Below are 24,193 nucleotides of genomic sequence, written 5' to 3'. Positions count from 1 at the left end.
GAAACATCTACTCGATTTTTTTAACAGTCATTATAAAGGAAGCAGACTACTTTTAATTAAAGTGTTGTTTTAGTAATTGTGCTATGTATGCATGAGCAGCTTGAACTGACAGCTATTTATAACAGACCAAAACCCCTCACCTTCGCATGTTCTGTTGGTACAGAGAAACCGTCCATCCTTGCACAAACTGGAGACAAAAAAGAAGGCCAGGTTTTAGACCGGCGTTTCACATAATTATGTTGTTTATAGTAGGGATTTCTGTTGCCTCCGTTGTCACGATAAATTTTTGCAGAGATTTTCCAGGTTATTTTAACAGTGCAATTTTTAATATCAATTGTTATTTCCGATATACTAACTTAGGGTTTAAACTGATAATTGCAACTTGGTTGAAAATTTTTAGAACTGTCAGCTGAGCGTTTTTTTTAACTAATGGTTGAGGTCTAAGATCTGTAAAGCCTGCTGATAACGGAGAAGTTGGCTAAAATGTAAACTTATAGATGATATTTTTGCATGCTCGTCTAGTTCCTCCATATATGGCATATAATATTATTTTCGCTCGTTCTGTTATCGTACAAATCTATTGGAGGAATTTATTTATTGATTCCATCGGTGCGCAGGGCCTAAGATTGTGTTAATTAATATGCACAACTTCGCAGTTTAATTCACTAAAAATGGTTTCAGTCTAAAACTTATTGATTGGGAAAGGCCTGACTCTGTTTTTTCTGCCGTTTAACCTCCTTTACTGATTAGTGCTGTTAGCAGCTTTGTGAAACGTCTATCGGTTGAAAGCCGTATTTTATATTTCAAATTTCTTTCTACTTGAGGTAATCTATAGAGATCTAATTAGAGTCTACGAATTCTAATTGCCAATTTCAGATTTCGGGTGTCTTCAATTGTAGAAACTAGATTTGTAGTCTCCGGATACCAGATTGCTACACCAAATATCTGGGCCGTAACTAGCAAGAGGCAAGACGAGGCACTTGCCTCGTCTAGATTTTAAGCCAAATGTTTTAAAAATACATTTAGGTGGGAAAATAATCCCCAGTTGAACCTCATTGATTTTTCTAGAGAAACACCTCATAAAAAAAGCTAAAAATAGTGTCCCAGAGCTTCTTAATTTCAAAATTTTCTTTCCAGACCCCGCTAATAGCTCGTGCCTTTGACACTCAAAAATTTTGGCCTCGTCTATGTCAAAAGTTTGGTTATGGCCCTGGATCACGTATTAAACATGTTAAAAAATATTTCTTTCGCGAATTTCTAGCACCATTACAACGAGCGCTGTATTTGCTTAAGAACAACCCTCACCATTCGTGGCAATTTGTTGGTCTTATTACAGTCCCAGGATCATATGCACGTCCATCATGATAACAGGGGCACTGTGAGTGGGGAACGCATTGGTTATCCTCTCTGAGGACCCTGCCCTTTGGGCAGTTACAGCCCTCGGCACATTGCTCTTGACAAGGAAGGTCCATGGAGATTTCGCGGCACGTCCGCTGGCACGAAGAACCGCAGACTTGGTAAGTCTGTCCCTGAATAGAACAAACCGCACCTGAAAAAAATAATCAAATGAGCTCAGTGGATATCTGACCAAAAGGATCGCGGCCTCTGGGGATGTGAATGAGATTAAACAAGTGTACTACGCATGCGTATTATGTACCTTGTTTGATCAAACGGAAGAAAAAGCGGCTTCAACGTGTGTATTGGATATTCGGAACGAGCTAGAGTAGGAAATGTCAACGTAGATAGAACATGACTCTAATTATTAGGCTTTTTTACGCCGTTATAAAACAGTTAACGTAATCTCTTGTTTTGTAATGTTTTTCAAAATAATAAGTAAGACGCCTTTGAGGATTGCATGAATTCCATCCGTTATCTTGATCAAACTAATAATAATGTTCTGTAATTAGCATTTTGAGGTTAACAGGTGATTTTTAATTTCGTTGTTTCCAAATTCGCGGGGTTAACATTCTATAATTAGTAAATTTTCATACCAAAAAAGAAAAAAGTAATAGACACTTCTAAAAACTTTGTAGGGAAAACCTGTTAATAACACTGTCATTGCTGCCTTAGCACCTTTAATTTTGCTCTGTAATGAGCCCTGTAATATGTCTTTGATAAAAGATAGTAAAAAGAAAGAAAGGAGAGAAAAGTTGAAGATGTTATGACGTTTACTCACTGCATTCCGGCATGACGTTTGAATTCATCCATTCGATGACTACCCCCTGTCTGGCGCAGTCATGTACATAAGCGGCAACAGCACTGCACAGGCATTGCGTCCCTTGCTGACACCCGCACACGTCATACATACAGCTGGCGATGTACCCATCAGAAGGGTCTACCGTGTGATGACATTTGCTGAATGGAGCATGCAGTAATCTGTTACACAGCGTCTCTGCGGTGGCTTTTCTTTGAATCTGTACCTCGCAGGGATGCTTCGATGGGTGTGTATCATTACACGATGGATTCACCTTCCATGAATTTCCAAAGGCTGTAATGCTTGTTTCTACGACGTTCTCTTTGGTCGTTAAATCGTCATTTTGATTGTTGTTAAAAGTTCCGCACAGGCCGCACGTCATGCCACGGAAGCGAGGCTGTACTGTGACGTAAGCACGCGTGATGCCATCCCACTTAACAGTTAAGCCAACAGGACTATGTACAGACGTCATTGATGACGACAGCTGCCTGATGATGTAATCTGCAAGGATTAAACACTAGCTTTAAAAAATTTAAATTCCGAAATAGAAACCAAGTTCAATATTTCAGTAGACTCGTTGATTTTTTTTTTTGGGGGGGAGGGGGGATAAAGAAAAGATGTTAAATTAAATACATATATCGAGCAACCAGGCCATGAACAAGTGTTTCAAAAGCTGTTACAGGTTCTCTGGTCTTAAACGTTCATGAGTGTCTCCATAACTCTATAAAATTAGAAAAATGTTCTTTACTTATTCTATGAAATATATGCTCAAAGTGATTTTTTGTTCTTCCGCAGAATTGTGACAAATAACTTTTACTATTCACAGCTCGTGAAGTAATTGTTTATTTTATTAAAAATTGGCTTATAAACGAAAATATTGTTTATTACAATATACCTCCTTTTAATCATTTTTTCATAGAAAATCAGCCAGAGCCGTAACTATCTGATTATATACTTACTTTCTGCAACACTGGGGAAGTTTGCAACTTTGATGTCATCAATAAGAACTGTCCCTCCTCCCCTGATTGTGATAGTTGTCCCATTGAGGTGTACATACACGTTTTTGGTGCAGGACACTGTTCCATCTGAACCACATTCCACGTTATCCACGAGGACAGTGAAGGAATTATTGATACAGTCCTTGGCCAAAATGTACTGGCATTTACCCATGAACGAGAACTGCAGCCCGTCAAATGTTATGTAGTGTGGATCACCGGTAGCAGAACAGACCCCTGAAAAATGTTACAGATGGTTAGTCAGTGGACAATGGTTATTTTTGGTGCCTAGGTAGTTAATGCAGAATGCTGTGGGACGTTTTGCTGTGTCTTGAACTTGACACTGGTGAGTTCGGAAAGTGAGCAGTTACTCGGCCTTTCAACGATGCACGGGTGACGGTCTTACTAATTATACACAATTGATCAGAATCAGCGTTTTACATAAGATTTACATAACCTCTCTATCACCTTTTGCAATCTAAAATGCAAAATCAGGCAGGAAAAAGGTTGGAGATGGGCTGTATAGCCAATCAAAAAAGGAAAAGTGACAACAACGTCACATACCGTCGCTTATTCCGTCCAAAGATCTGCTTTTGCAATATTTTTTTATCGTTCTCGTGCATATGATAACTCGATAACATACGGCACGATCCTGAATGTATTTAAAAAATTATTAGCTCACCTGGACATTGAAGGGTAGTACATACCCACCGGCCATTAGTACATGTACTATAAGCAAAGCAGAAAGATTCATTATTAGCTCCTCTTTTTCCCATTTAGTTGATCAATCATTTACGTTGTAGAGTACCACAAGGTCCCACAACAATCCGGTAATCTTATGGTTTTGCCAGTACTGAAATTGTACAATACTAGTCGTTCACAAGAAGAACAAGACTGTGTCTGTTATTGCTACTTTATGTCATTGTTATTGTTGTTGTTGTCGTCGTCGTCATTACCGTTTGACATCAGACTGTTTAGATTATTATCTTACTGTTTGTTTGTTTCGCAGAGTTACTTACCAGTTGTTACAGTCTCGCTTTATAACTGAATTTGGCGCGAAATGTTTCTTGTTGTGAAGACACGGGCACTGTTGTACAGCCACACACCGCTGGCCATCAAACACTGTTCCATTACCACAGCGACAGCCATCAAGACATCGCTGTGGACAAATGTAATTTCTCTTTTTTATTTGGCAAGTGGGAGGACAAGACGAACCGCATTCGGTGAACTCCAACGTTTTTGGGCACGTGACAGCTGTAAAACAACAGAAAATTGTTTAAAGTAAATGGCATCTCAGTTATAGAAAATCAAAATTTTAATTCCTTCATCACACATTTTCTATATATACCTCCATAACAGGCAAGTTATGAGTATTCTAGGATCTTTAGGGAATAATTTTGGACCATATGATTTTTTGCTTACCGGGCTGTCGCTCGGTACGGTCTCCAAGACCGGACCGAGCACACAGTTTTCGTCTCTAAGTTGCTAAGCAATACACTCCAGTGCTCGCGTGTGTTTTTATTGCTACGAATTTGACAGGAAATCATAATCATGCTATAGGTTGGATTATATGCCACATGGAAATTTATCAGCCAAAACAAGTTAAATAACAAAACTCATCCAAATAAAGGCATAGACATCTTTAATATTTGTTGAGGTTATGTTTTGGTACATAAAAAATGACATTAACTGAAGTTTATTGGCATGAAAGCCGTCCCCATAATAAATTGACCACAAATGAGATTTTTTTTAATCTAGCGTAAAAATTTAGCTTTCAGTCCTTTGTTACTGCTTTTCAATTTTAACTTGGATTAACTGAACATTTTACGCTGGTTTCAACGAAGTATGAAGGAACACTTACGACACAAGTCATTTGTTCTCCATTGAATGGGCGCTTTGTTCCGCGCGCATGCTCGTGAGTACTGGGTAAAAGCAGAGCATGCGCAGTCGAGGCGGTCAGTCAAGTTACACTTGCAGAGTTCCTCTTCGCACATTTTGATGAACGGCGCAGGATCAAGAGTCACGTGACAGAGAAAGAACGTCGAGTTACGCAGGTAGGAACAGATGTTTTGTATCTGAAGAAACAAAATGTAATCCGAGTTAAACATTTTCACACCGCAACACATTATTGCGTTACAAAACGTTTCGTGACAGTTACCTGTGTCATGTTGCCTTGCGTTACCAAACTACAAGGGCTCTTGGTCTCCTCTTCTCTCACGTTGGGGCACAAGTCATTAATGTCTGTCATGCGCCAACTATTTCCAAATTTGGCGATAGAAGAAACCCGTTGACCACCATACGTCGTGACGTCATCATTCGGGAACCCATTATAGTTGCCGCATAAGCCGCAGGTTCTGTTTCTGTGATTGGCTGAGACATGCACGTATACTGCGTCAATACCATCCCATAATACTGTTATTCCATTGTAGCCGTACGTGATGACATAGTTGGAGACTTTCTCAATGACAACATTGTTTATGATGTGAGGAAGTGAAACGTTTTTGTCACCCACCATCACTTGGTCATGTTCTCCTAAATGAATCTAAGAAAAACGGACTTTTGTCATAATTTTAATATTTCTCAATTGCTTTACTAAGATTTTAATTAGGCAGATAGAGCGGTTTTCACTTGAGTGTCGAAAGTAAATTGCGTTTGGTTTGGTTTTGAATTACTACGCCTAGTGATTGGCTTAAGAATCTCGCGCCACTTTCTTAGCCAATCAGAAGTAAAACCAAAACCAATCGTGACTCGCTCGCGCACGTTTTCCCGCGCTTCGTGCCAGTTACATGTATTTGCTTGAGTTTTGATTGGTTAACTGGATTGTCTGTGTCCTTTGTGATTGGCCAGAGTTATTACTTTGGTTTTGGTTTTCTAAAAGGAAAAATATCATTGTATATCTTTATCATTAAAGGGACACTGTCGCCATTTTCACTTTAAAAACTCAAGACCCTAAAGACATATCGCATCTTCGAATAGTGTTTCAGTTTTGTTACAAATCACGATGCAAGTGGACTGAAGTGACAAACAAGTGATATTGTTGTGATGCCATCAGGAATTTTAGATCTCAACTCGAAAAAAATCAGGCTGATGTTTTCAAGTTTTGTCCTTGTGGACTGGAAAAACACCTAAAAATTATTATGGCTCCCTTCTTCCTTCAACAACAATTTACTTTATATCTCCATCTGAATGTACTAGGTGCATTTCATTTACGAGAAGAACTTATCCCCGATTTTAGTACATTTACCGAAAAGCATATATATCCCCGTGGCAGTATCCATTAAAGATCTTATAATTACTCGTTAATTCAGTCTATTGTCAGTTTTAGTGATTTATGTATTGTCTACACCGTTTTTCGTTAACATATTTTTTCTGACAATACAAGAGACGGATGCAGTAAGGTCTGTAAGCGAATGAAGTCAAGATTCTCTCATGAAGACTCGCCGAGCTCGATTTATAAAGTGTTTACTACATATTGCAAAAAGAAAAATACCAGACAAAACAATTAAAAATGCTTTCATACATATTGGGAAAAATCAGTGAAAATTTCTGTGAATTTGCAGGCGACCTAGATGAAACATTTTTCACTGCGGTTAATATCGATCGTAACCAATTAAATTGATGGATTTGTCTTTATGGCGTCCACACGGACGCTCCTCTGAAAAGGGTGACCATAACAATCACATGTCACTGCATACAGACAAAAGATGTTCACTTTCTTTTACAAGAAATACATTCTCGTCCCCATAGCCCTTTCGTTTCTCTTAGCCAGCTTGGCACGAGAAAACGGAGGGCTCTGGGGACATAGGATTTTTGAATTAATTCGAATTTTTTTGATTGGCTGTTTGGAACAAAGAATTCTAAACGGAAGTCGAAAACGTAACGACTCTCTCATACATTCTTTTGAAACGTCATGACTGCATACATGAAGACTGGAAGTCCTAAAATCTTGGACTGGAAATCCTGTGTCCCCAGAGCCCTTTGTTTCCTCGTGCCAAGGCCTAGCCGGCTAAGAGAAACGAAAGGGCTATGGGAACGAGAATGCAAGAAATACAATTACCTTTATGTCCAGTCCTCCTAGGTACAAATTGACCGCGCGACGACAATTTTTAAGATCGTTACACAAAGGATCGGTGAACACGTGAACAGAGAACAAGTCATCTTGGCAATCGTGTATCAGTTTGTACGTACAGCGGCCTGGGAAGTAGAAGTAGCGACCATCGAAGGTTTTGACATGTGATCGCCACGTGAAACAGAGTTCTGGCTCGTTTGTGGCACCGCGGGGAACTAGAAGGAAAAAAAATAAAGCAAAAACTTATTAAATGCCAAAATGATGTTAGCAGTAGCAAAAAGCAGATTAGAAAGCTAGGTTAAACCTTGAGATTGTTTTAGTAAAATCTTTCCATAAAAGTGCTTCGAGACAGATCGGTTAACTACGTACCCTTCCCAAACATTTATCTTAGATTTTGCTTAACTAGTCGCTATAATCTGATGACGTCATGCTGATGTAAAAGGGTTTTTTTCTGATTACATATCAAGGACCGAAATATTTTTGGCAAAATCATTTGTATTTATCCTTCATTTATGCATAAACTATTATACATAAAACTTGTACATCTATAGAGTACAATATTGTTTCGGAAAGGATTCGCCTGCCTCCGTTGTCTTGAGACTGTATCAAAGCTTCGACATATCACTTAACCGTGTAGCTTGCGGTCTATTCGGTGATTTTATCTCCGCTCTGGAATGTGCGGCGCTAATTAGTAGTTAATAATAATAATAATAATAATAATAATAATAATGATGATGATGATGACGATGATTATAAGTACCAAGATCTAGCGAGAGAAATTCGAAAAATGTGGAGTGTGAGGACAAAGGTTATTCCAGTGGTAGTGGGAGCATTATGATCAATACCACTGAGACTGAATGACAACCTGAGAGCCATTGAGGTGGGCATTCCTGTTGCACTGATCCAGAGATGTGCATTGTTGGGGTTGGCAAGAATTCCTAGGAAGGTGCTGTAGATGTGGAAAGAAGAGAAGAAAGCAAACAAGGGGAGTTTCTTGGCTTCCCTAGGCAACTTGTTGTTACCTGGAGCCAATGAAGAAACCAGCTTCTATATAATTAATAGCTGTGTGAATCTTTAATAATAATTACGTTCACGGTGTAGTGTGCATGCAGTCCGGGGATTTTTTCCGTAATAAAGATGCTCCTATTTTTCTTTCAACTAACCATAATTGAATATAAGAAACTGGTTAAATACTTACGAGCAGTGGACAGGATCGTTCGCGGCTCAATTGTTATGATATCTGCAACAGAAAGTATGATATGAAAGAAAACACGAAGTGTCATTGGTACTTTGCGTTAAATATATATATATATATAGTGAGAACGTGCATGGGACTTCTTAGTGATCATAGAAAAAGTACAAAACCGTGGCAAGTCTTTATGTGAACACTACTCAAGCTTGAGTTACTATAAAGGAACAAACTGCGTTTTGAGGATCGGGACAAAGCGGACAGACCCTGGGAAATATGTAACTTAGAAAAAAACGACATTTTTGTTCATATTTGTTCATATATGATGAGACACTCTTACAGGGCGCAGTACGTCCCTACGTACGCAACTTGTCTCACAAACAGTTCTAGTTGCACAAGATATCTTACAAAGCTCAGAGCTTAAAAACGTCTTGATATTATTTTTGCACTCGCTGGGAAAAGTGTTTTAGTGTACTTTGCCCTGCGCTAAGCTGTAGCGAAATCGATAAACGAAATATAATGCGGAGAGACGCGAGCCTTGACTGACTACGCCAAAGCAGTTGGCGGTTCATCACAAAGAAGATGAGCACGCAGATTAGACACGAACCGCTGATACCAACTCGTGTTGTTCTATAATACATACCTTGGTCACATGGTACATTGGCAGGCCAATCACATTGATTTATAGTGTAGTTGTATCTTAGACCAGCTGGGCAGTCCATCTTGTAGGTTAATCCATTAGAACATGATATAAAGCCGTAACAGTTGTTAGGGTCTTTGTAGTTACCATTGGGCAGGCCGAAACAGAACGATATTCCTGTAGTCCAATCCAGATTCAACATAACATAAATTAGAAGAAACTACTTTGACGGCTTTCGGCTTTATAAGTGTACAATACAATGTAGGATAACCCACAAGTCACTTGTATTTTCTCGGTATACACACGAGTCTTTTTGTTAACCTTGAAAATACAAGTGACAAGTGGGATATTTCATAGTATACCACGAGAAAGTGTTGTGTAAAAAATTTCATGTTTTTGTTACAAAGTAACTTATTTATTTCAGCAAGGCCGGCAACAATAATGAAGTTTTCATTTTACTTTCACCAGATTCAGAGATTCTTGCCGCCCTTTATAAAGGGTTTTTATTTGATTGACAGAAAAGAAAAACCTTCTGGAACCAGAGTAATTAGGGAGCATAATACTGCTTCTAATGACTCTTACCAAACTGGCACTGAGAGCCAGTGTAACCAGGAGCGCATGCGCACACTCCCTTTGCTAATACTGCATTGTGAAGGGGGGAAATTTGGCGAGGAGAAGTGTCCTTTACGAGCGAGCCTGAGTTGCCCTTCACTATAGTTTCCCATGAAAATGTAATTTCTGACGTTTGAATGAATGAATTAGACAGAAATTACTATTCTCACGGCACGATTTAGAGGTTCGCGGGTTGTTATGGGATGTCTAGGTATATATAGGTTTTGGCGGGAGATTAAGGTCATTCTACGTCGTCAGTCCTCGTCTTCGCTTGTTTTTCTTTTTTCTTTAGTGTTGTTTGTTCAGCTTTTGTAACTAGTCTATTGAAAAATGCTCTAGATTATTAGTGCCCTATCTCTCGGGGTCTCGTGCTACTGGATTAGATTAAGAATACGTTTCCACTTATTTTTGGCCACTTCTAAAGGGTGGTTTTTAGTGGTTTTTCGTATCTGGCGTAGCACACAACTTAATACTCTTAGAACGAACTGTTGTTTTTTGCTAGATTCAAGATTGTAATCAGGATACATTTTGCATCAGATGACTGACTGATGCATCCTCAATAAACTTTTTACATTGAATGTCTCGTGTTAGTGTAGTCAGAATGATGTGTTTATTGTTCATCGTGTTGTAATATAGGAAAGATGAACGTTTATTAGTTTGTCTCACGATGGAATCGCTTTGAGTTGTTGATCGCGACGTTTCGACTGCAATACTGCTAGTCTTCATCAGGCGAGTGAGGTCCATTGTCTTACGATTCTCTTACAATAGAGCTTATATCACTTCGCACTAAGTCTTATGGTAACTGCTTTCCCTCCTAGTGGCAAATGAATGAAATATTGTCATTACTTTACGTGAGTCCACTTACGTGTTTGACAGCGGTTTCCACTCCAGCCTAGTGCGCAGGAGCAGTTTCCAGCCACACAGGTTCCGCCATTACTGCAAGACGGATCACAGAAGTCTGGAGAAAAAACGGTTCAATTCAAATGAAATTAGATAATACCTTATTATAGGAATATAACGAGGCATTTTGACAACGCGAACAAAATTTACGCGTAATAAAATTAACGCGAATTTAGGAAAAGTTCTGGTCAAATGCTTATAGTAAAAAAGTTAACATACATAAAATTAACGCGAATTTTTGAAATTCGCGTTAATAACATGTATAGTTAATTTCCTATACAGTAAAAACCCGCGTATAAGAACCTAGGTTTTTTCAAGTTAGCCTAAACAGGTTCTTATATAAATGGTATTTAGTGTAAAATTAGGCTCACTAGGTTCTTAACTTTTAATCAAGAAATAAAGTAGAATTTTTAAATGATCTGCTCTTTAATGTCCAATAACAGTATTCTTGGAGGTATTGTCCAATAACAGTATTCTTGTATTCTTACTATTTTAATCTGATTCTGTTAAAATCAAAACTATACTGTAACTTCACTATAATTCCCAATAAATCGTGTAACTATGCTGTAACTATAATGTGTACAGACTGTGTTATCAATATATTTTTGAGAAGATTTTTTTTCTTTTTTGAAAATAAGAACCTGTTTTACAATTTTAGCCTAAAATGGTTCTTATGTGAAGGGTGCTTAAAAATGAAATTTTAGCCTAACAGGTTCTTAAATGTTAGGTTCTTATACGCGGGTTTTTACTGTAATAAGGTATATGATGTTAGGTTCTTATACGCGGGTTTTTACTGTAATAAGGTATATGATGTATCACTACTTGTTTGCGTCCTTTATTTATTGGTATACAAATTTAAAAGTGGTTTTTACCAATTTGCAATTGTCGTAATAAGAATAAATGCTACAGAACGTCCTATTTTCTATCTATTCAAAGCGACCGTCTGATAAATGTAGGCTGCAAACTTGCAGACTTGGAGACGTCCACTCCTGTTACCCTTACAGTGCGACGCGCCTTACCGTGGCCACCCAACAAACTTTTTTACGAGTGTCATCTTGTAATATTTTACGTTTTCACTGTGTTTTGTTGATAAATATGATGTAACAAGTATCCATTTGATCATATTGAACTTTGCAAGTAGGCGTGTTCGTCAAACAAATAATAATATTACGAAAGCACACTTGATAAAATGTTTGTTGGGTGGCCACGGTAAGGCGCGTCGCACTGTAATTAATAGCGCTCCCGATAGCCCGAATAACACTTTGATTAGCCTAAAAACATCTCGGTCAACCAGTTTCCGGATAGCTCTCAATGATGGTTATGATAACACGATATATTTTTAGTTTGCAGTTCAAGCCTGCAGTCTGCAAATGTCAGGTACCGATTCAAAGCCGTCCAATGCCAATCTAAATGACATTTAATTGGTACAGTGGCTAGGACAGCCAAAATATCCTTCCTAGGAGGTGCTTAATTTAAGTGCAATATCTTTTGCCCGCCTCATTTCTTTTTGAAGTCTAAGACTTTATTTACCACTATGCAGACACATTCAGGAGAACGCAAATGTTACCTTTTCGTGTTTTCAATTTAAACGCTTACTGATTTGGAGCTCGAGATCTTTTAAACTCTCGAGTCAAATATACTTCCGTGGTTTTACTAATATAACTAGTATACCAAAATGGTAGAAATGCTGCCAAAGGGCAAGAACGATGTAGACTTGTACTTGCAGTAACTTTATGAACTGTACTACTTTTTATGTTTGAAACGGTGAAGTATATTGTAAAATTGAACTGAGATTTAATATTAGAACAGGCCATATTTTTAGAAATTTGTAGCGATATCAAGGAAGTTTAAACATACGTTAAAGGAGACTTATGGAAACTGAAACTCTTCAATAAAACTCTATTAGTCAGTAACAACCAAAGGTTCGGAAGTGCGGGCGCCATCGATGCGAGGTGTTGTAGGATTAATGAAAGTTTAACAGACGTGTACTATGACAAAATTCCTCAGAAAGCGATTTATGATTTAGTCTGCCCAGAACTCAGGCAAGATCCGCTTTCGTGTCAGTGCACTTTCGGTCATATAGGCAGTGGTTATGCAAAACGTTTTACGTCCATTCTCGTCCCCCGCCCCCTCCCGTTCGGGCGCGGCTCTTCTCGCGTTTCCCGCCGCTGGTCCGGCGGGCTCTGGGGAGAGACGCCAGGCTTAAGCTTTCCCCCCTGTTGCGTGACACACATGTTTCGCTCAGCCCTTCATAATATCGGTTTCAAGTTGCAAGTCACACCGGAAGTCACAGCAGTAAAATTAAACTGAAGTGAGTTTTGAGTCGATTCGAGTGAACTTTTAAACAAAGTCTCCACTAAAAAGCAGAGTACTTTACTGTTTCAGTTAACATAAAGATGTCACTTGTTTTAAATCCTGCCTCGCGCCTGGTCACATATCAAAGTGCAAATCAACGAGGCTCGCATTAGCGCGAGGATCACATTGAACTCCACTGCGCATCGTGAATCTTTCATTCGCGCATAACCACAATTTCTTGCGCCTTTGATCTTACCGCCGATCACAATTCCTAGCGTTTGGCAAAAAGTGATTGCAGGCCCCATAAAGAAATCCTATGTTGATTAGAGAGCTGCCTTGCTCGTTCGCTTCAGGCTCACTCGCTGCGGCAAAAAATATTAAAGTCAGGACACAAGTCCTTACAAGACGTTTTGCAATAGCTTGTAAAGAAGCTAAATTTTTCGCTTCTAAATTAGAACATCCTCTGTTGACTCTCTCTTGCTAGGAACAAATGGGCTCAGATTTGAATTGAGATTCTCAAAAGGGTTTTACTCTGTGGCCACTGACCTGTTTTGCATGTGGGCCCAGAGTAACCAGGCCTGCACAAGCACGTGTCAGGCGCTACGCATGTTCCACCGTTTTCACATGAGCTTGAACACAGAGCTACAAGAAACAAATCATACGACAAAGCAAAATAAGTTACTGAGATTAAAATTCAGCCAGAAACAGACGCCGACTGGTTGCTCGGGTGGCGCGGCTGTCGGGGGTCGCTCCCAGCTGGACAACACTCAGGGTCTTATAAATAACCGAGAAGAACGTGCTGCCTTTGTAATGACATCTGCAAATGGTAAGACATTCTAGTCTTCTCGGATAAGTGACGATAAACCGTAGGCCCCGTCTCCTGTTTCTTTAGTTTCATGGTCAGCATGGGACGTTAAAGAACCCACACACTAATCGTAAAGAGTAGGGCACGAAGTTCCCTGTGTTGTGGTCTGTTCTCTTCACATGTATCTATGGGTTGGGTGGTGGGAAGAGATCATACACATGGACGGATAGCAGCAGCCAAAGGCACCTGATATGCTGATGTCCGGTCTCATCCCATAATTCTAATTGTGCAGGGCATTGAGCTTTGTTAATTCGCTTATATAAGAACCGATACCATACCATGCCATTTACGCGTCTGTTACTTCATGTTACACTAATCATGTGAAATACAACATAACGAATCGTAAATGCAACAAAAACGAAACGCAAATGTTAAAAACGCAACAAAAACGCACAAAGAAAACAGAAAAGCGCAACGATAACACACAAAAACGGGAACTCATACCCATGCTGCACCTCGTTCCATTCCACCCATTCGGACATGCGCACTGGTTGGGTTTTACACAAAGACCTCCATTCAAACAATTTGGAACACACACAGCTTGAAAACAGAAGACAAACCAACATTTAGTAGTTATACTAGCAACATACTACTCAGACGACACTCATTCAAAATTCGGTGATGAGTTGTTTTTTTTTTTTTTTCAAATCGAAGAAGGGCACACTTTATAAGGGAGAACTCCGAAAACAAATTACAAAAGTCCAATACTACAGGAGAGGCCTTATGCGTCCAGTGGCGCGATAAGGACTGATGATGATGATGATGATGATGATGATGATGATGATGATGATGATGATGATGATGATGAAGGAAGTGCCTTCATTATTTAATTTTGAACTAGTTGACTATTTTCGACGTTGAACGCTCTTATGAATTAAATGGTTTATCAGCCACTAACCTCGTTCGCAAGCCTTTCCAGTGTAACCAGACGAGCAGAAACACACACCATCTGAACACAAACCGTTATTTTGACAAGACGGAGAACATGTCCCTATTATAGGAAAACACCACTATTACTAAAATAAATTAAACGTGACAATACGTTGACTGAAAAAGCGCTACACGATATTAAGTTGGATTTTTGTCTTTTTTCTGTTTTTGTTGGCATAAATAGCTGTTGTTTGACGATTGTGTGAAATAAAATGCACAAAATACGAGGAACAAATTTCTTGACTGCCATGAATTTGACTCAATAATCCTCATATTCCTTCATATGCATTCAACAACAACAACAATGACAATTTGTTTGAAGAACTACGTAACGCTTGGCTAAAAGGCCACACAAGGAAATATTCGGAAACGAAACAATAGCTAGTGCCTTCCGGTGATGCTAATAAGAGCTCACTCAGGCATTCCTAAATTGTACTTCATGTATGAACACTCACTTGTACACTTAGTTGCATTCACTCCGTCAGCAACAGTGCCATTATGACACGCCAAGCAGGATGTTTGTCCATCGTTTGGCTGATATGTGTTATCCTTGCATCCAATGCACTGCTCAGAGTGTATGTCATGGTACGAGCCGGCTGAACAAGGAACTATAAACAGATACATACAGAAAAACGGAATTACATCTGGCGGACATTTCATGAGGCTTACATACAAGGGTCTTGTGACTCGTTTGTTAACCCTATTCAGACCGGGGTCCGGGGGGGGGGGGGGTGGGGAATTTGAGACCCAAACGCTGCCAAACTTTCTGAGTTTTCCTCAAATTTATTTGGCAACAATTTGGTAGGGTTGGATGATGTGTCAGGAACTTGACATTACCATGGCAACGGCATTTTGACAGGCATGTTTTCCCAAATTTGTAATTTTGCGTGTTTCTGTTAATAAAAATCAACTTAAATGAAACTATTTTTGCATTTTTACAGGTTTAAAGTACATTATTATTTATTTTGAGTATTTTGCAGTGATTTTGGGTGGTTTTCTGGCATTTTGGAAAAAAATTTGAAATCCAAGATGGCGGATCCAAGATGGCGGCTGTTTTGACATCATGATGTCATTGTCACGTGTTGTGACGTCACCATCCCACGTGGGCTCTTTTAAAGATCTAGCTAGTGATGGAAACAACAGGTTAGAATAACTATAGTTTCTGTTGGCAATCCAAATAAAAATCTTCTTAGGTTTTATTTTTCACACTTGCAAACCACTATATAATAAAAATTGGTGACCTCACTAATTTCATTTTATTACGGTTTGTTTTTTCATTTCTGGAACCCATTTCGTACCATCACCTTCTTGTGATTGACAAGGCTACGCGACAAGGTACTGAAAAGAGCTTCTTCGATTAATAACTAGCTAATGCTTTTCAAATGTGATTTCTGCGAAACATAATTCAAAGGAATCCCTGGGCAACAAAAAGCGCAATAAATGGCTATTCTGTCAGAGCGCTTCGCCTTGCTTGCCGCTGACCACTAGCAATTAGCGAAGCCTCTAGAGAACAATTGTCGTAATCACTCACCACAGATACCATTATTCTCCACCAGGCCATCTCGGCAGCACAATCCCTTCGTGTTATACGTCACGAGAGCTGCATTGGCCGAGTGACCGCCGAATATTCTGGGTGCAATTTGCCCGGGTTGAGCTTTCAAATTCATGAAAAGTCCAGCTTGTTTTACACAGTTCATAGCATTGCTTGAAAGATAATTGGATCCGATTTGTACAAGATGGAATACTCCCATTATTGAAGTCACGTTGATGCCGCGCGTGACTTGAACGTCACGCAATTTCACCATTACATCTCGACACCAGAAGAGCGCTAGCCTGGCAGCAACGGAAATAGTCTTCATCGCGTCAATGGCCTGGGTTCGAGTGACGGTGATGTTGTTAAGCAAAGCTGTTCCATACTCGATGGTTACGTTGATTTTCCAACACTTGTTCTCTTCTTGGTTGGGAGCTTCCGAAGTAAAAAAAAAAGACAATTTATTAGTAAAAGAAAACTGAAAATAAACAGGGCTGTTGTTTCAATGTTTGTTACGGTTTTCGAGTGCTTTTCGGAAGAGCACGTTACTTGCGAAAGATATTTTAAAATCACTCAGTGACGCAATCTACTCGAAAAAAATTGAGTAACGGGAAGACTGACTCAGAATATGATGTCAAAGAATTTCGTACTGTAACCTCATAAAAAGCTACTTTAAAAAAGACGATCTGGATACCACATTAACCGCAACAGGGTTCCGCAAGAGCCGTGAAGAGCGTCTTTCTTGTAAGTTTACATTGTAGAAGGCATAGAAAAAGATACGTTAACTATTCATTCTTTTCTTGCACACTGAGTATCATTTCGTTCATTCATTTCTTTTTCTTTACTTCTTTTATTCTGCTGTTTGTCCTTGTGCTTAGCGCGCTTTTATGTATCCGCGCGACAGGAACTCCTTGCAGTTTACTCCTTTGCGACAAAACAACTTACCGTCTGACTTTGAACCCACAAGCTGCCTCTTCTCGTTAAAGGAATCCTCCTCATTATCAGCTGCGAAAAGAGAAAATGAAATAATTGATACTTTTAGTATCTTCTCCATTCGAGGCAAGAAAAGATTATTGAAATAATCTGCCACTGAAACGTACGTTGATCGCAGTTGACGCCTTTCCACCCCTTGCAACACTTCTGTACCCTCCTCAGTACTGTTTTGGTCACCTCGCGAACTGCGGGCTCAAATACCAGTCTGCGGAGAAAAACAGAAAGGATTGTCTGAAAGAGAGAACGGCAATGAAGGGGCTCTCCAAAGCGCCTTGTTTTGTGATCAAGGGATTGAAAAATCAAAAACTTAAACAAATGCAATAACACCCTACAACGACGGTTAAAAGTGATTCAAAAGCAAGCGTCATTTTATGAAAGTTGGATCAGATTAAAATGTGTGCCATTTGTCAATTACAAGACATATTCTTAAGCCACTTTCTAACGAACGGAAGAAAAGGAGAAGGTAGGCTGCTAGCTATTGGTCATCTACATGTCTCTCTCTCAAATTATATTATACTGTATTTTTCAATTCGTGTTTTGATGAGACTTCTGACAGTAACAAGAAGCCTTCTGGTTGGAAGACTCGGATGCTTTTTTTTTATTATTATTTCTAACATAGCCTTACTTGTGTTACTATCTTATCAATATGACAAGATTTAGAGCGGTTTTTTACTTGAATATCGAAAGCAATTCTATTACGCTTAGTAATTGGTTTAAAACACTCGCGCCACTTTCTCGGCCAATCAGAAGTAAAACCAAAACCAATCGTGGCAGTTCGCACGCGTTTTCCAGCGCGTCTAGGCCTGCTCCCTTCGCTCGTGTCTACTTTGTGTCGATATACTGGATATAGTTATTATTTTAATAGATCGCTTACAAAAAAGTAAGACAAAATCGCGCGTTAATATTTTTGTCAGTGCGTGTTGGCTCGCGAAACGCACGAACGCACAAAATCCACGAATGACTCGGAGAGCGACTTGTGTCACTTGCAGGAAGTTGAATGGAATGGCGTTTTCTGCGCCCAAAATGGCATTTGCACTGAGTTGGTTTCTTTTATATTACTGGCGTCAGTGTCGTGTTCTGTGTGCGGTTTTATATAGCTTTAACATTAAACAATTCTCTTGACCCCATATTTTATAGCTGCGTTCACAATACACACAACTCAGTTCGTTCTAAAACTCAACTAATTCTATAACAGATAGCTTTTATTTAGGTCTATTTATTTCCAGATCACCTAAAAATCTTTAGAGGCTTATATTACTGCAATGTCCCCTTGGGCAATCGGGGATCAAATGTTGTCTGACTGTCTGAGGAGATGTCGGATTTTTATAGAATTAAAAGGATTTTTTTTTCAGCTCACTCTTTGATTCTTTTAAAAGCATCTTGTGGAATAAAAGAGGAAAATTCTATAGATTCTTTCACTTTTGCCAATTTTTTTTGGTTTTGAGTGAGCTAGCAAAGTGAATTTCACTCCTTCCCTCGACTCCTGTAAAACATAGGCACGCAATACGTGCAAGTGTTTTAAGGTCTCCAGAGAATTAAGTCTGTTCTCTGATTACCTACATTTCTAGTTACATTGCATAGTAATAACATGCTTAATTACCAGCCGAAATATTGTATTGATGTAAGTTTTCTCGAAAAAGACCAAAACGTAATTTTTTCAATGATATTATTTTGCCTAACATTCAAAAAACAAAAAGGAAAAAAAAGAAAGAAAGAAAACAATTTGCAACGGATGGGAACTCTATCTCTTTGCCTTTCGGCCTGCTCTGGATTAGCAGCTAGATGACAAAAACTAAGTGAAGTGAACTGAAGTGTGGAAAGTTTGACATCTTTTGTTCTGGCAAATCTTTTTCGTCAGTTTGTTGTTCACCATAATAAATTTTCCGAGCTAGTGGCTTACAGTTACTTTGATTAGTGAAGTTTTAATTCTCTTTTAAACGGTATAGACAGTAACAGTATCATCCATTATGGCGCTTAAGTTGTGGAATTACTTACTTGTTAGTAACAGGAAAACTTAGTTAACCGATACTTTAAGTTCGGAAATGTGAATTAAGGCGATAACAGTGGTATCACGTCATCAAGAAAGTGGTCTCATGAACTCATGACCGACTGAGCTATAAATATGTTATTTTCGTTACAGCCGAATATCTGTAAAACAAACATTTTTGGCACCGTTATATATACCGTTGGGTCAATAAACATTGATATGCAAAAAAACGTTAACCGCTTAACCGCCCGCTAATAAGACAGGAAAAATGCTTTTAAAGCGTTAATCCCTCATTTAGCAGTGTCATTTAATCATGCGATCTCTATAAAGTGTTTGTTTTTGCCGACAAGCCGGACATAGAGTAATTTTAAAAACGTTCCATTCTATATATGGAACACAAACTGCAGATTAAACTGATATTTGTTGAAATGCGCGTTTAAGCAAAGTTTGATCTGCAAGGTATAAACTTTACGCAGGGTTCAAGAATGTAATAATTAAAACGATTTGAACTTTGTTTCTTAGAAAGAAGAAAACAACTGTGCTCTACCTAAGAAAACGGCCCTTGAAGAAGCTACGCCATAGTGATTTTGCAAATTTTTTGGTCTTAACTGTTGTGAAATTAGTGGTAGTTAACTTATACTATTATAGACATTATCTTTGAACATCTAAAGGAAGATATAACTGTAATTTGCGAATAGAAAACAAGCTACGGCTATAAATATATAATTTTTTAAAGACGCGCGGAAGCAACTTGAAAAGTAAAGCCTTAATTTTCCAAATTGGAATCTATTTCTATTCGAGCCATCCGCAGTCAAAGGCTTGTTAACGCGTGCTCTTATATAGCAATATAGCAATGTTTAATAAAAAATGGACCATTATTTTTTAGGTTTCCTACGACACAAATATATATATTGGCTGTCCAAAAATCTGTAAAAAAAATCTGCGACAAAGCCCCCCCCCCCCTCCCCCTCCTTTAAATAATTGCTTCGTGAGGCCTAGAGTTAAAGTCTCTAGTATCGGTTCCCCAAGAAAAAGAAGGAGGATTTGACAAAGAGTTTAATTTTATCTAATTTGCATGGAATTTTTTTTTACTGCATAACATTGACCGCGTCTTACAAACATGGAAAACATTTCAAGTTTTGAAAACCATTTTCTTTTGGCTAATAAAAATAAATTGAGTAAAAAGGCATGTTAAATGATTTAAAGGGTTCTTGAATTTGTCGCTTACTAACTTGTAGTCCAAAACTGTCGTGCGAAATTACTTCAGTCTTTTAAAGCCACGATAAGTTGATTGAATTCAAGGAGATGTTTTAGTATATGTGTGAACACATGAAAAATGATATTTTCCGGTTTGCTATTAAAGCAGATTTTCATGCTTCTAATTGCAAAATAGGCTGATTGCACGCTAATTTTATCCCCCGGGCGCGAGACACGTCTGCGAATTGACCCGGAAAATCCAATACTGAACGCCAAGAGAACTATGTAGGGCCGCTGATTGGTTTCTAATTGCGCGCGAAAATTCAAAACCGAGCCTAAACAACAACCAATCAGAGAGCTCTGTTCAGCTACGTCATCGAAGTTTTCCATGGTCAGGACGTCTTTCACGGAGGAAATGACCTGAACACTAAAGAAAAAAGTCTTCGTTCTCTGCTCAAGCCGATTATACAAAATCAATCGTGCGTTGTTTGGATTCAACAAACTTAAGCATTTTGCGGCCATTAAACTTACTTGACCTAATTCTAAGAATTTTTGAGCTTTTAACTATTTACTTCCGATCCGCGGCGGCTCGACTGAGAAAGTATAGTAAGCCACTGAAATCCAAGAGAGAAGCTGACACCTGTCAACGATTTTAATGACATCTTTTAGGCTGTCATTTCGAATGGTTTACCTCTTGCCCCCGGCCCCCTGAACAAATGTAAAATTTATTCAGAGCCGGTTTACACGGCAAGGAAAAAAGGTAGCAATTTAACACTGCACAGTTTTATCTCTGCACATCTAGCTAAGCATCGCTTAAAGTAAAACTAAATTTTAAAAGCCACCACATTAAATCCTATTTTAATATAATCACCGCCTTATTTGTACCTGTATTTGTTACACCGTCTAATACTTTCGCCCCTCGCACAGGGCACTTGAAAGCTCTTCACAGTCTTTCTCTTGTAGTCTTGAGGAGTGCGTATCAAACGAGGCTCATAGAACTTGCAGAAATGTCCTTTGCTGCTTTCATCAAAACTCGGATCTGCAAGCCTGTCTAATTCATCCAAACTGCCCGATAAAAAAAAAACAAAGGAGTTTCACATTTATTTGGTTTAAAGTTGAAATACTTTTCAAGCCCTCCCCATACACGGATCCAGAGTTTCAGACTTCTGGTCCAAATTCAAAAGAAAAGTGAGCACTCATTAAGTCAGGCTATTGTGTTTTGCGATGTTTAACAATGGTCTGACTTAATGAGTGCTCACTTTTCCCTTGAATTTGGACCGGAAGTCTGAAACTGTGGATGCGTGTATTAGAGACACTGTCACCAGTTACACTTCAAAACCTCAAGAGCCTAAAGGCATAAGGAAACTACGAATAGTGGTCCAATTTTGTGAAAAATCACCATGTAAGTGAAACAGGAACTTTAGATCTCACGAAATCAAGCTGATTTTTTCAAGTTTTGTCCTTGTGGACTGGAAACAACACCAAACAATTATAATGGCTCCCCTCTTCCTTCAACAACAATTTACTCTACACATCTCCATCTTGATGTACTAGGTGCATTTCATGTACGAAAAGACCTATTCGTCAATAAAAGCAGTTTTTACCGAAAAGCATTAAAATCCCCGTGACAATGTCCCTTTAAAATTTCAGTGCAAGGTCATTAAAATGTCTGGGTAGAGTCAAACTTCATCTTAAGATCGAATTTCAATTTTGAAATGCTCATTTTTGAGGACGAAGGAAAACCGGGGCACTCGGAGAAAAACCCTTGAAAAACCCTTCAATACATGTAACTACTCTAGGTAGCGAGAATAAAACTTCAACTCACTGACTCCAGCCGAAACCCAACCCGGGAGCCATTTGAGGGGGGAGGGGGGGGGGTGCTTCCTTGAAACGCTGGAAGGCAGAAACAGTTGTAACGCGCTATAACGTTATCCAACACCGAGGTCAAATTGTTGGAAAACGTGGTGTGATATTCTTAGAAAAAGTCATTGTTTATCATGCAGCTAGGATAACATCAATAGAATGAATATCTTTTATAGAAGGAAGATCCAGAAATAGCGAGAGTTCATACGGAAACTCATCGATAATTTCTTCTTTTTGTAAAAAAATTTCCCTTCTTTTTCGGTGGTTAACGGATCAGTTAACAAGACGACTTATGAGGCTAGAAACATTACTGAGCTGATGCACAGCATGCAGTGGCCATGCATAATAGTTACAATTCTTAGCTAAAAATCCCCACTAGTCGCTAGCTGCAAGCCTCTACTTGCTGCTTGAAATTTGTATTATCTTGAACACAATATCAGATAAGTTGACATAAGGAATGAGTTTTTTAGGGGGATCAGTTTTTTTCCCCAAATAGTTGTCGTGTTCCAATAAATACTTGCACGCGACCATGTAAGGAGAGGAAAATTGATTATTTGGTTTAATTTTATTTATCGCATTCGCTGTTAAAAGATAGAAAAATCCATACGATGCGCTTTTGGCTTTTTTGAGTAACATTAAAATTAATCAGAGCATCCGTTTTGTCTTTGGGGCCGGATAAAAAAAAATTGTTGCTGCCTTCTCTAATCAGTTAACCACAAGAGATTAAAATATTAGAATTTCTGCCATCTTGAGGGACTGTCTAAGAGCTTTTGGAGTGAGGACTTCATCGATTCAGGAGAAAATTCAGGTAGAACTAGTCCAAAAATCGAATGATAAAAAGCAAACTACACTACAAATGCATCAAACTATTAAATTTCTAAATGTTAACTTGCACAGATCAAAAACCTCTTTACAAGCCACTGTAAACTCAAAAATTGTTTTTTTCTGGTCTACGTACGTAACCAGAAGATTGACAGAACACTACATTTTATCTCGTGATTATGTCTTTGGAAAATACTCGTGACGGTATTGTGGAACCGGATCAATCTTACGGGGTACAGGTTAAATTATGGAGGTGCCGGAAACCCATAACATCTTGGCAAAAACAGGTTTGCCACTGATACAACTAATAAAAAAAGAGTTGTTTTCTACTAAAAACTTTGCAAATGGAAACATTTAAAAAACTTCAAATCAAGGGTATTTACCACAAAAATTCTCGCAATACTTACAATCCTAAGACTTGCTCCTGTGACTGCGTTTCTTCGTTACCTGTCGCGGCAAGTAACAGGGAAAGCAACACACCGCAAACCGCAGGAAAAACAGGCGGATCTTTCATGATCACGTGCTATGTACGTCTTTTCCTCAGGAAGGAATCGTTAAATTTAGACCGACTCTTCTCAACGACCGGTTAATTGAAGACTCGCCTTTCTATGAAATTCAAGATCCGCTTCTCAAGCCTTCGCCATCCAGTTCTCTGCAAGCTGTGCTTAAAGCGACCTCTTGAAATTCTACTTGGAGTTTTAAAAGCGATCGGATCTTTAAACCTATATTTCCTCTTTTCTTATTGGCACACAGAGGGCAATTTGGTAATCCCTACACTCTAATTTCTGATTGGTTGAAAGCAAGGCTATAAGACGTCACTCTATACGTCAACAGATGCAGTCTCGGAGCAATCGGATTATTAAATTACTTATGCGGAAATTTTGTCACTCTCAACCCGGCAAAATCATTGTCTAGTTTCGGTTTTAAGCATGTGCGTAAGGAGAGCAAGAAAGTTAATCCGTATGTCTACTTAAAATTCCAATTCTTTAATTATACAGATTAAAGGCAATAATCTTTAATTTCAGCTTATGACATGCGCCAACAAATACGTCTAAGGTGATATAAAAATGTAACTGTTTCATGCAGTTATATTGAATATCTTAACTAAGCG

The 24,193-nt window shown here is 38.7% G+C and overlaps 1 protein-coding gene across 1 annotated transcript in view; it reads right to left on the bottom strand.

Annotated features, from left to right (window-relative positions):
- Window positions 1–23,817, bottom strand: part of LOC144660359 (uncharacterized) — a 43,103-nt gene extending 19,286 nt beyond the window's left edge. The window contains 21 exon segments of the mRNA XM_078520964.1: window positions 141–187; window positions 1,306–1,549; window positions 2,177–2,695; window positions 3,154–3,426; window positions 3,872–3,918; window positions 4,209–4,443; window positions 5,051–5,264; window positions 5,348–5,731; window positions 7,247–7,473; window positions 8,457–8,498; window positions 9,091–9,264; window positions 10,565–10,657; window positions 13,441–13,536; window positions 14,204–14,299; window positions 14,658–14,750; window positions 15,145–15,297; window positions 16,221–16,655; window positions 17,166–17,225; window positions 17,321–17,418; window positions 21,283–21,462; window positions 23,490–23,817. Of these exon segments, the coding sequence (XP_078377090.1) occupies window positions 141–187; window positions 1,306–1,549; window positions 2,177–2,695; window positions 3,154–3,426; window positions 3,872–3,918; window positions 4,209–4,443; window positions 5,051–5,264; window positions 5,348–5,731; window positions 7,247–7,473; window positions 8,457–8,498; window positions 9,091–9,264; window positions 10,565–10,657; window positions 13,441–13,536; window positions 14,204–14,299; window positions 14,658–14,750; window positions 15,145–15,297; window positions 16,221–16,655; window positions 17,166–17,225; window positions 17,321–17,418; window positions 21,283–21,462; window positions 23,490–23,596 (3,817 nt within the window). The 5' untranslated portion in view covers window positions 23,597–23,817.
- Between the last annotated feature and the right edge of the window lie 376 nt (window positions 23,818–24,193).

The sequence above is a fragment of the Oculina patagonica genome, chromosome 7 (genome assembly GCF_052425735.1).
Source record: "Oculina patagonica isolate OP01 chromosome 7, crgOcupat, whole genome shotgun sequence".
NCBI classification, from domain to species: domain Eukaryota; kingdom Metazoa; phylum Cnidaria; class Anthozoa; order Scleractinia; family Oculinidae; genus Oculina; species Oculina patagonica.
Note: the sequence above shows the minus strand (reverse complement) of the source record. Positions and strands in the feature narration are given on the sequence as shown.